General features: G+C 37.6%; 1 protein-coding gene and 1 long non-coding RNA gene across 2 annotated transcripts; one reads left to right on the top strand and one right to left on the bottom strand.

Moving 5' to 3' along the window:
* Window positions 1-71: 71 nt before the first annotated feature.
* On the top strand, window positions 72-4,738 carry oip5 (opa interacting protein 5). Its single transcript, XM_005746515.1, has 5 exons — window positions 72-389; window positions 1,754-1,820; window positions 1,956-2,078; window positions 2,379-2,460; window positions 2,662-4,738. The coding sequence occupies exons 1-5, from the start codon at window positions 215-217 to the stop codon at window positions 2,752-2,754; spliced, it is 540 nt and encodes a 179-aa protein (XP_005746572.1). The 5' UTR covers window positions 72-214; the 3' UTR covers window positions 2,755-4,738.
* Window positions 4,739-4,800: 62 nt separating this feature from the next.
* On the bottom strand, window positions 4,801-9,369 carry LOC102196099 (uncharacterized). Its single transcript, XR_001290537.1, has 2 exons — window positions 9,041-9,369; window positions 4,801-8,376 (listed from the first exon to the last, which is right to left on the bottom strand). It is a non-coding gene; the product is annotated as an uncharacterized LOC102196099 (long non-coding RNA).
* Window positions 9,370-11,446: the final 2,077 nt, after the last annotated feature.

Raw genomic sequence — 11,446 nt, 5'->3', positions numbered from 1 at the left:
TTTTCTTTCTAAAATCTTATTTTTTATTAGACATTTTATACATTTAAAATATTAAAATTTAATCAGCCACAATTTTTTTTTGTTAAACTTGTAGAAAAGTGTTATTTGGTATCTTGCACATTTCTTTGTAAGGGCGTGGTTACGCTGAGGGCGTGCTTTCCTCTGTTGTTCAAATTCGCGAGGAGGGCAAGTTGCTAGCTAGGCACCGTGAAGCATGGAATTTAACGACAGCTTTTTAATTAAACACACCGATGACTTGAAGCTGCCGGTCACAGGAACAGTGCACAGACAGCAGATGACTTTCCACTGTCAGCAGTGCAACGCTGTCCTGGCGGACTCCACAGGCGTCTGTGGAGAGATGAAAAGCATGGACTCGCTTATGTGCTTAAGTAAGTACACTTCATTTCTAAAAGCTTGTTCGCTGAGGCATTGGGCTTGTGTTAAATGCAGTATCAGTTTACAGTGCTAACTAAACTCATAGTAGATGGATTTTGACTTGTTTTTATGGCGACTGTTTACATCATATGACCTAATATGTTCGAGTAAGATAATCAATGAGATGATAAATACATTATTCAATAGCAATATGGTAGTATGCCTGGTGATAGATGCCTTTCCTGTAGCTGCAAAGCTGAATCAGTATTTTAGAGAGACTGCCTATTCAGCACAGTGGTGGATTATCAATGATGGATAAGTTTCATCACAATATCCTCCAAGTTTCCAATTTACAGCCAGTTACAGAGTCAGCCTTTATTCAGTCTTCTCCCCCAGCAGAGTTCAGCCTATTGTTGATGCGGACACCCAGGTACCTGTACTCCTCCACCACCTCAAAAGGAACCTTCTGAACTAGATCACATTCCCTCTGGTCTTATTCATATTCAGAAGAAGATGAATCCTCCCAGGCCATGACACAAAATCATCCACTAGTGCTCTCTACTCTCCATCCTGCCTCTAAAATCAAACCGTTGCATACTCATTAGAGTATTTCTGTAGGTGCCACAACCCAGAGCTAAACTCCTCAGTGTCTTAGGTGTGCAAGGTGAACAACAATGGAGATTGCAGAGTCCCCTGCAGAGCTCCTGAACTGAACATCACCAAACACATGGAGTACTTCCCCAGTCTCATGTGCTGTGACCTGTCTGTCAGTGGATGTGTTTCCTGACATTTCCTGTAGATTCTCTCTCAGTAGCAGCAGATAAAATTGTGTTAAATGCACTTGCGAAATCAAATAAGGTAATCCTCACTGTGCAGCCATTACTGTCTAGATGGCAGTAAGCTCCCTGCAGGATGTAGGTGATTGCTTCCACATTTGTTCTGTGTGCAAACTGCTGAGGGTCAAGAGATGATTTCGCCTGTGGTCTCAGCTGGGCCAAGATTAGTATCTACAGTACCTTTGTCACATGCCGTGAGGGCAGCTGTTTGATAATCGTTAAGCTTTGGCGATATTGACTTCTTTGGTACTACTTGGGCCAGCACACTTGCTCTAGTGTAGTTTCTTCTGCTGTCTGTTTGGGAGTGGAGGGGATGGAATAGCCTGCCTGTAGTCCTGTCCTCAACACCATTGAACACTTGTAGGATCAACTGGGACGTGCTGTTCGTGCCAGAGTGACAAAAACAACCACATTTGCTCCCTAATGCTCTTTTAATGTCTGTTTTTTCAGGGGTACTATACTTAAACTCCACTGATGATTTTCAAAAGTTTTATGCCAATATGATATTTCTACCTAATGTCTTTCTACCTAATTTTCTTTAGGAGTAACCAACGATGTAGTCATTAATGACAAGATGGAGTCAGAACATAAAGGGGAAATGACTAATTGGTGAGTAGGGTTAAGCTGCAGCGTTTATTGACCTTGTAGAGGAAATTTGTTTTGTACCACAAAGCATTGTCATGAGCACAGCTTAGACTTTAGTAGTATAGACAGGTTGATAATGAATGTCTTGATCACTCCCAGCATCTACAGCTCTTTAAAATGCCGTGGCTGCCGCTGTGCTCTGGGGAAAGTCATTCACTCAGCACCCTCACATTTGGCTCTGATTCGGTCCATCTTTCTCCTCTACAAAGCAAACATCAACTGGTAAGCCCTCCGGTTTCTACTAACCACACGACCATATTGACTACTTGTGTACATGTTTGTCTGGGGAGGGTAGAATAAACATGTGGCTTATGAGCTTTCTTTGTTCACTTCATATTGTGAGCTCAGGTCAGAGATGAAACAAACCCTGTATATGTTGTACACTTGATGAGTAGGTTTAACTATTCACTTTATAAATAAGTGTGTGGTAATTATATTTTTCATTCTTTAATGGAAACCATTTCATTGAAGTTATTTTTTGCATCCCTCGATCTTCAAGAACTTGCTTAATTCTGTCTGCAGTTACATCCTCAACAGCAGCTCCCTGGTGAAGGCATCCACACTCACATTTGATCAGAAGCCGCTCAGACAAAGCATGAATGAGGTGGGACACTGAAATAATAATATCATGTCGGAGCAAGAGAACCAATTTTACTTTTTTCATTGGGTTTTATTGTGGTTCATCAGTGCACACACTCACTTCACAATAGAAGAGATTAGTGCATAAAGCAATCCAGTTAGGAATGAAATAAATTATAATTGCCTCTGCTGAGCAAATAAATGTGTTACTTGCTTTCCGTTGCAGGTGAGACAACAGTTTGAAGCACAGCTGGAACAGATGTCACGCATTAAGAACAGACTGGTAGACAGAAGTGTTACCAGTAATATGGTCAACTAGTGTACACAGGACACCCAGCTCAACCTGGGATTAGGGAAAATATGTTCTTCAGTCTGCTGCGTACTGTAGATGGTTTTTGGTGATGGTGGCATTTATGCGCCTCCATATGCTTGTAAAGAAAATTATATCACTAATAATGGATTAGAGCTGAAATGTGTTTGTTCCATTGGAAAATAAAGGGAAGATCAGTGAACACTAATATGTCAGATTGTATGTAAACAATGGATGCAGCTCCAGCATTCAAGAGTGTGAATACTTAAACCTGACACAGACCTGCATTCTTTAGAAGGACCAGCAGGGGGCGCCTCCTCATTAAAAAATCAATTCTTAAGGTAAAGATGGAAAAACCCTCCCGCTTCTTTGATCTGCCGCTTTCCTGTTGAGTTTATGGCCTTCGTCACTATTTTTATGTCTTACTGAATACAGCATGATTGTTTTATTTTGTAAATTATGGCCCCACTTAGGCTATAAGGATGCAAAAAAAAATGGTATGCTTTATGATAGGCTAGTTGCTACTGTGTGACCATGAAGTGTCCTTGGTTAATCTGTCAGATTCACCCCTCCCTTCTGATGTGTTGCTTGCTGACCAGAATGCTTCAGAACTGGACCTCACTGTGCCAACATCCATCTTTTATATACAGTCTATGTTGACAGCTACTAAGTGAAATTACTTTTTATTATTCATTTTCTTAATTGTTGTAGGTTAAATCAGGGCATTGTTGTGAAATATAAACGTCATTCCACCTGTATTGTTACTTTGGTTCAAAACATTGTTGCTGGTACCCTCACAAGGTATTTGTCTAAAATGGCAGAATGCAGATATTAACAATTGTTACAGATGATAGCAACAGTTGTTGACACAGCTTCTCAGATCCCTTCTCTGCTGCTGATAATGACTTCTTGCCAACGTTTGAGATATATGGTCAATGTTCAGTCACGCTCAGTTCAGTTCAATTAAAATGTCAAAGTAATCTTGATTTACTGTAGTTTGTTTGTAATGGACAGCATACACTCAGTGGCCACTTTATTAAGTACATCTTGCCAGTACTGTTTTTGCCCTCTGATCTACTCTAATTCTTCATGGCACAGATTCAACAAGATGTTTGAAACATTTCTCAGGGATATCGGTCCATTTAGAGATGATAGCATCACACAGTTACTGCACATCCATGTTGTGGATGACCTGTTTCACCACATTCTAAAGGGATTATTGGATTGGATTGAGATCTGGTGACTGTGCAGGCCACCACTACCAGTCTGAACCTTTGATTATGAAAGTGAGATCGATCCATACTTGCATATTGTTTATGCCAAATTCTGACCCTACCATCCTCTTGTTCTCGTAACTTTCTGTTGTTCAGTTTTTGTAGCCTGAGTTTCCCATTCTTAGCTTTGCCTTAATTTTCTTATGCTTGCATAATGACAATAAGACAATCCCCTCTTACTGAGAGGAGTGGCACCTGCTGCGATCATCTCTATCTGCTTCAAGGCTGGACATATTATGTTTTAAGACATGTTTTTTTTGCATAGCCTGAATGGGTGCATAACTGCTAATCTAAATTATTATTGTTGACAGCAGTTTCTGCCATACTCATTCAAACAACCATGTCACATTCAGTGTCAGTAAATTACTTTTTCTCTCCGCTCTGACGCTCTGTTTAAATGTCAGCAGATCATCTCAACAACAAACACAGCCCTCAATGCTTTGAATTGCTGCCATGTGATCGACCGCTTAGATAATTCTATTATAAAGCAGTTGAACCTAATAAAGTGGCCAGTGAGTGTATATCTCATGTATTTGCTGTAAATGCTATTTTGTTAATAAAGTTAATTGTTCCCACGATTTTAGGATCAACAGTTCAGTGAGAGCAAAGGTGGTTTTGTTCCTGCTTACAATCTTCACACCAAGCTAGAATTAGGTTCAAATCTTCCTTCAGTAATAATTTTCTGGTGTGTAACCAGCCTCAGAGTGGTATTAAGGACAACAAACTTTTGGTTTGTTGGTTTCTGTTATATGGCATTCAAACTGTAGTCGACACCCAAAAATTTAATTGGCACCATGCTGCGTTTTATTGCTTAACTTCTGATACAGATTCTTTTTTCTTTTTAAAGTTAATACAAAACCAGACAAGAGGCTCACACATAACAAGCATGCCCATTTCCTCCCTCTGGAGTGCATAGTTTCTACACAGTCCACGTCCTCTGTGGGAAAAGTTGATCAACAAAGTGATGTCGTTAATCTTACCTAAGCTCTTGATATATATATATATTTTTTTTTTCCTTAATGGGAACAAAGGTTGATTTGTTTTTCAGCTGCACTGTGGCTACACTGTCAGGTCATATTTGACACAATGGAGAACTACTCTGTTCTTTACTGTATCAAACTAGCAGGTAGTCTGTAAAGCCGTTGAAGCTTTTTCAACGTGCTCGCCGTTGTGTCAAACAAGTCCTGACAGAACATCCAAAATGAACATTTCAGTTTCCTAATTACACTCATTCACATTACAAAGTTGGATTATTGCATGCAATACAAATCATTCATTATTCTGCTAAGACATGCATATTTTTCAAACCCATATATTAATGTTGCTAGATGTCTACTTGCTTATAAATTTTTGATTACAAATTCCAAGAAAGAGCATTACAGGGTTGTTAGAACAAAGTATCCAAGACAGGGTGGAGATGATGACGGTGCAAGTCAGTACATAGAGAGAGAAAGTGCTTTTCAAACAAGTGTCAAGTTCGCTCAGTGAGGCCTTTACAGTTACAGAATTACTTCAATATTTATTTCTAGATAAGAAGTGGGCTTTGAATGGATGTAAAAATGCTACGATTGAAGTTTAAAGCATCTCTCGTGTACTGATGTAATAACATGACGCTACAGCTGTTCTAGAATACACTTTGTTCTGCAGAAAATATCCTAAGCTTTCAGTGATAAATCCATAACTCCCCAATGAAAGAAGTGTAATTGACTGCATGAGCAAAAAATAAAAACGGGTGGATATAACCCTTTCCATGTGATGCTACAGAAACCTTTAAAACACTTTCACCCGGGCACTAAACTCATGCATTATTGTAGGTTATTGCTTCTAAAACTCTAATCAAATACAATTTTATGGATTAAAATATAACGCTCTGAATCCCAAAACTATGAGGTAATATGTACAATGTGATGTCATTGAGAGATCATTATTCTAGGACTAAAAGTCAATTTCAGATCCTTACCAATCAGATCCAAATCTAGGATTAAATTTAATCTCATTCCCAATAGAACATTTCTTCGTCACCATCACACGTGAGACTTGAGAGATTTTTGGCTTTTGCATATTAACTAATTCTTTTAATGCTTTATAGTGCATAAATAAAAGAAGTTACTTATTTTAAGCATATATGCTATAGTAAATGACTTGTTTAAATACTTAATTTACCCTGATTGTGCCTTACATTAGTTGTATTTCGATTGCACAAACTAGCCATGTGATGAAAATGAGATTTTGCAGTAGAGTTTAGAGTAAAGCTGTGTCTCTATGCAGTGTATTTAAATGTACCTAAGTCTGCCACCCTTTAACTTCGCTGAAATAGTTTCCAAAGTTTGGCGCTCCAGCTTAGCCTAGAAATCGATTTCACTATTCCTCATGAAGCAAGCATCACTACTGGTCATGCACGGCTACTATAATGTTGGCACCACAGTCCCGCTAAATAAGCTAATGCACATGAGTCTATACATATCTTAATGGAAGACATTGGTGATTTTGTTGTTTTCAAACAACTTGTCACTTGTTTATACAATATACAGTTTGGTCAACAACATGACAGTTAGGATCAAATATTGCACAAATCCCAGTAAAATGTGATTTTTTTTTTTTCCTTTGAAAAAAATCACAAAAGTGAACAAAAGAAAGAAAATGCACAGAAGCAGCATGCATTCACTTGAGGAACAATTATGCATTTCATTAGATTACGTTACCATTATCATGAGAAGCTCTGACCAGCCTACTCTTTGCCACTTGTTTATGCTTTCAAATACATACCTGAATGCAGTTTAGATGCATGAACATCAACTGAGCTGCGAAGAATTTTTTTGTTCGGCTGATCCTAAAGAAACACCATAATGTCCGACAGACCAAGATGAGCTATCTACCTAAAGAAAAAGCTACACTAGATTAAAATAAACAAGCAGGACTTTGTTTGATTCCATTGGGTGGATCTCTAAATTAAATGTAAAGCTTCTTCTAGGAGTAATTTCACTAATCCTAAAAAAAAAAACAGCATTTTGTTTTTATATGAAATGGGTTTCTCTGAAATCTGAGATAATTACCTGGGTAATTCAGTGGGAAACTGTCATTTTCTTCCTCAAGTGACTGCATTTTACTTCTGTTAAAATAAAAAAATAAAGAAAAAGAAAAATGAGACCAGGTTTCTTTTGGGTGAGATAAAGCATGTTTGATAAAGTAAATCTGATTGCATCTTCTCACAATTCCTTAAAAGAAATCAAAACTGAAAATCTATCTCAACCTGAATGTCCCATTATACACGCCCTACATGCCCGAGGGGGGGGGAAAAAACCTCCCAGCAATTTACATGGGAAAAAACTAAATAAAAACATGTTAAATTGAAAATTTTAATTGAAAGAGACCAGATGAAGGAAAACTGAATCAGAATTCAGGAGACAAATCTGAAATAATACAAGTTGCCAGATTTCTACGTAAAGGACTCAACATTAAAAGGAAAACTTCCCAATTTTATCTCTATGTGCTATTTGTAAAGAAACACCTGCCGACCTGACAAAGGAGAGCACAATACAATGCAAAACAGATGCATAGGAGACCACAGTTTGAGTGGTTCAGTGGTTTTTTGTTTTTGTTTTACCCAAAATGAGTGACAGTGTGCATCATGTGCTTGTGTGCTGCTCAGTCTTCTCCCATTTACAACCTCACTTTTTGACCCCCAGAAACAAAACTAATCATCCAACATTATACAACTTTCTATGGCACTTGACAGTCTTTTAGTTAATTCACCACTCTCCTCGTCCATGCTGTTGGACTTCCCATGGCAATGAGGTAGAGCAAAAAGCAAAACATTAACACACCCAATGAGTCTAATGAAAATCACAGGCCTTGATCTTTGCTACAGTATCTTGTGTCTTTTGCTATGTTTCCCAGAAAATTGGGAGCAGGTACTTTGTTCTTTAGCAAACTGTTTTTTGTAACTGTGGTGAAGTAATTTTTTCCTTTCTTACTATTTGGGAAGTAGAGACTATGTTTACATGCAGCCTGACGAGAATGTCACGCGTATTTCTAAAGGACTTTCAGGCAGACAAAATAATACTAGGCTACATGTAGGCATAAGCAGTGTGCATCATGCAAGTCTGACCGCCCAAAATTTCAACAGATGGTGTTCACTGATGATCCGTGGGATGCTGTGGAGGAGAAGTGGTTAATGTCCCAGCAGGAAGGAGAGCACCAGTGTCCCAGAAGCCCAAATGAGGTCATCTTGATAGTGTCCGTTTACCTCCAAATGTCTTGGTGGTGGCGGATGTTACATGTTGGTGTTGCTGGGGTTAATTTGCAAAGCAATATCACTTGCAGAGGATTCATGACTCCATTAAATGACGGTTTATTCCTAAAATAACAATTCACATGTTACCTTCATAGAAGAAATATGACCATTATTCATAATTATACTCAGCACATTCTCTCATTGCATTTGGAACAATTAGATATGCAGTGATGTACAAAAATCTTAAGCCATTCTTGATTTCTTTATATTTTATCTCAGCAAATGGTAAATATTCAATATTGAAGTAAATTCAAAGCTCTTCTTTGGATGTTCACTGCCTCTCAATATTCAATTTAATATTTTTTTTCTAAGCTGTTGTTATGTGTAAACAGAAAGCCTGAAGCCACTTTGAAAAATAATAATAATTTAGGTTGACTCCGTGGAAAAGAATTCATAGAAATGAAGGGTGGCTCAAGAGTTTTACACAGTACTGCGTAATGAATGCATTATATAATGCTGCAATCGATTCTGCTCCTTAAGTTAATTTGTTCGATTACGAATCATTTCAGCTTTAAACAGAGATTACAGTAGAATCTTATGGTGCTTAGTGGACACAGTGTCATTTAATGCAGACAAACATAATTTTCGATGGTGTGACTTTCGGTTAATGTACAGACGACTCCTTAAAATAACTCAACACAACGTAGAAGTCCGCTGGCATGCAATTGTCATCAGTTTTCAAAAAGTGAAGACAGAGGTTTAAGTAAAAGCTGACCGAAGCACTGACCTTGATGCGAGTTGGACCGAAAGGATGCAGAGATATTTCCTCTGTGGTCTGAGCTGCAGTTGCACACAATGGTAAACAAAAGCCGTGGGGAGGAGAGGGGGTTTCTTCCGCTACCAGGACACATTTAGGACTCCCAAACGAACGACTGTCTGATTTATCTTAGTAAGAGAAACCGCAGCGGCGAAGAAATAAAGTTCTGGACCCTCTTCTTTCCCCGGTTACCACAAACGAGGAGAGAAGAAGGTCCGGTCGTCCTGTTCTCCTGAACACCTCCGCTCTACGCCATTTTCGCTCCGCTACTACGAGCTAACGGGAAAAGGATTGCGCTGGATGGCTGTCAATCAACATTAAACCCGCCCCGGAAGTTGTTCTTCTTGTGTCCTGAACATGGAACGCTTCACTGCCGCTAACTGGGTCACCCAAAAAACTTGAAAATAATCCATCCAAACAATAATAATAAAAAAATATGTTGGTTGTGTGAATTACATTTGCCCCAAAGACAAAATACTAAAATTCAAACCTATTTAATATAACAAATAATTAACACAGAAAAAGGGATATGCGGTTAATCTTCGGAAAGTACCAAACTCACAAATTTATTTACTCTAGTTTTTCACAACGTTTAAAAAGGAAACTGCGTATTACATTAAAACCATATCTGAATTCAAAAATAATAAATCTCAGTATATTTCTTATTTATTTTATTGCTATCGCCATTGACTCCGTACCAGTGTTTATTGTATTTGCCAATATTTACGATTTTTTAAACTCCTTGAATGCCACATGTCAGATCTAACATCTAAAATAGTTACAAATCCACGGTTCATTTTGTTTATGCATGTTTTTTGTTGTTGTTTTTTACGATTGTTAAACCACTTTTTCTAGAACAGTAATCATGCACTGCTTGTGGTGTTCCTTCTGACTAGAATGTCACGCTAACCAATGCGACAATATTACCCATAATTCCAAAATAAGACAAGGTAAAGTTTCCTTCCTTTATTTACATAAATACACTTGTCCTTGACTCCCACAGTGCATTACACTCCACAACTTGCTTCTGTTTTTGAGAAAACACCAATATTAGCACTTATTGCAACCTTGTTACCGTGCATACTGAAATCAACTTTATAAAAACACGTTAAAAACATATAAAATACTGTTAAGTAAAATTTCTTAAAATGTAACCATGTCACCATATCATTTTCAATAAAAGCAAAAATATTTTTATTAGCTCACAAAAGGGTTTAATCTGTTGCCTTTATGATAGTTTTATTCATTATATTGATAGTGTATTTGAGCATATATTTGAAAATAAATACAGAAATTACTGAGGGAAAACATGTGACTATTAAAAACCTGGCAAGGATGTCAAAAGTTGCTTGAATGAGTGAAAATTCTCTATTAAGTTGATTTTTCAGGTTCTAGGGCATTGGTAACAGGGTTGAGTGTTGTTTAAACCATAGCTGCTTCCCACCAGCCAGACAAGAGAAATGGCAGCCTTGTGCTAAATTTAAAAGTACAGTGCTTTTACAAATTACAATTTTCAAAGACCACCATCCAGAGCTTTATTATTAGCAGAAAACAATAATAAAGCGTGTTATTATGTTTTGATTGAGATGATTCAAATTTCCACATAATCACTGTCTGTCCTATTCAGGGCCTTAGTGCACTATAGCAAGTCTAAAACTCAGCAGGTGATTATTATTTATGAATATCTGCTGTGTGCCCGCATCAGTGTAACATGATGATCTGTTTCCTGTGTCAACTGTTGATTAGCTTTGTGGGGGCTGTGATCTGATAAATGTCACCTTTAACATTTCCAGAATCCTCCCATAGATTTTTATGGAAGATTTTTGATATTTCTGGGCCATCCACTTATTCTCCTTTGTCAAAAAACAGACTGCTTTAACTCCTCTCCTTTTGAGGTTCCACAGATAATACAATTTTCTTCTAAATGGGAGATCTGTGCCCACGGTTGCTGAGATGACCGTATTAAGAATACCAAGCGTAAGCAGTCCAAAGTCTAAGAGTTTGTTAACATGGGATCACTTTGTACACACTGACCTCATCATGTGGAAATCTGGATATGGTTAGTATCCACAGTTCTAACAGTATGTCACACAGAAAAAGAAGGAAAACCATGATAGGTCCACTTTATATCCCTATAAATATAGTAAGTATATCTACAGTATATTATTTGTCACTGTTGTCATTGTTATCAGCCAAATATTTAATCCAAGAAATCAACATTAACATATGAAGTTGTAGTCTGTTATACGCTAACTTTATCACACTCTACAATTTTTTAATTCCTAAAGAATAAATAAATAAAATTGCCAAGCTGGATGTAAACTGTGAGTAGCACAAAAAAGTGTCATAAGAACATCCCAATAAATGAGACAAAGA

This window comes from Pundamilia nyererei, unplaced genomic scaffold, assembly GCF_000239375.1.
Source record: "Pundamilia nyererei isolate P.nyererei 1_Seehausen unplaced genomic scaffold, PunNye1.0 scaffold00179, whole genome shotgun sequence".
NCBI lineage: Eukaryota > Metazoa > Chordata > Actinopteri > Cichliformes > Cichlidae > Pundamilia > Pundamilia nyererei.
This window is presented reverse-complemented; position numbering and strand designations above follow the sequence as displayed.

Excerpts from the sequence above, each read along its gene's own strand:
- oip5 (XM_005746515.1), top strand. The coding sequence starts at position 215 with ATGGAATTTAACGACAGCTTTTTAATTAAACACACCGATGACTTGAAG. Across the intron at positions 390-1,753 it reads GGACTCGCTTATGTGCTTAA|GAGTAACCAACGATGTAGTC; the intron begins GTAAGTACACTT and ends AATTTTCTTTAG. Across the intron at positions 1,821-1,955 it reads AAAGGGGAAATGACTAATTG|CATCTACAGCTCTTTAAAAT; the intron begins GTGAGTAGGGTT and ends GATCACTCCCAG.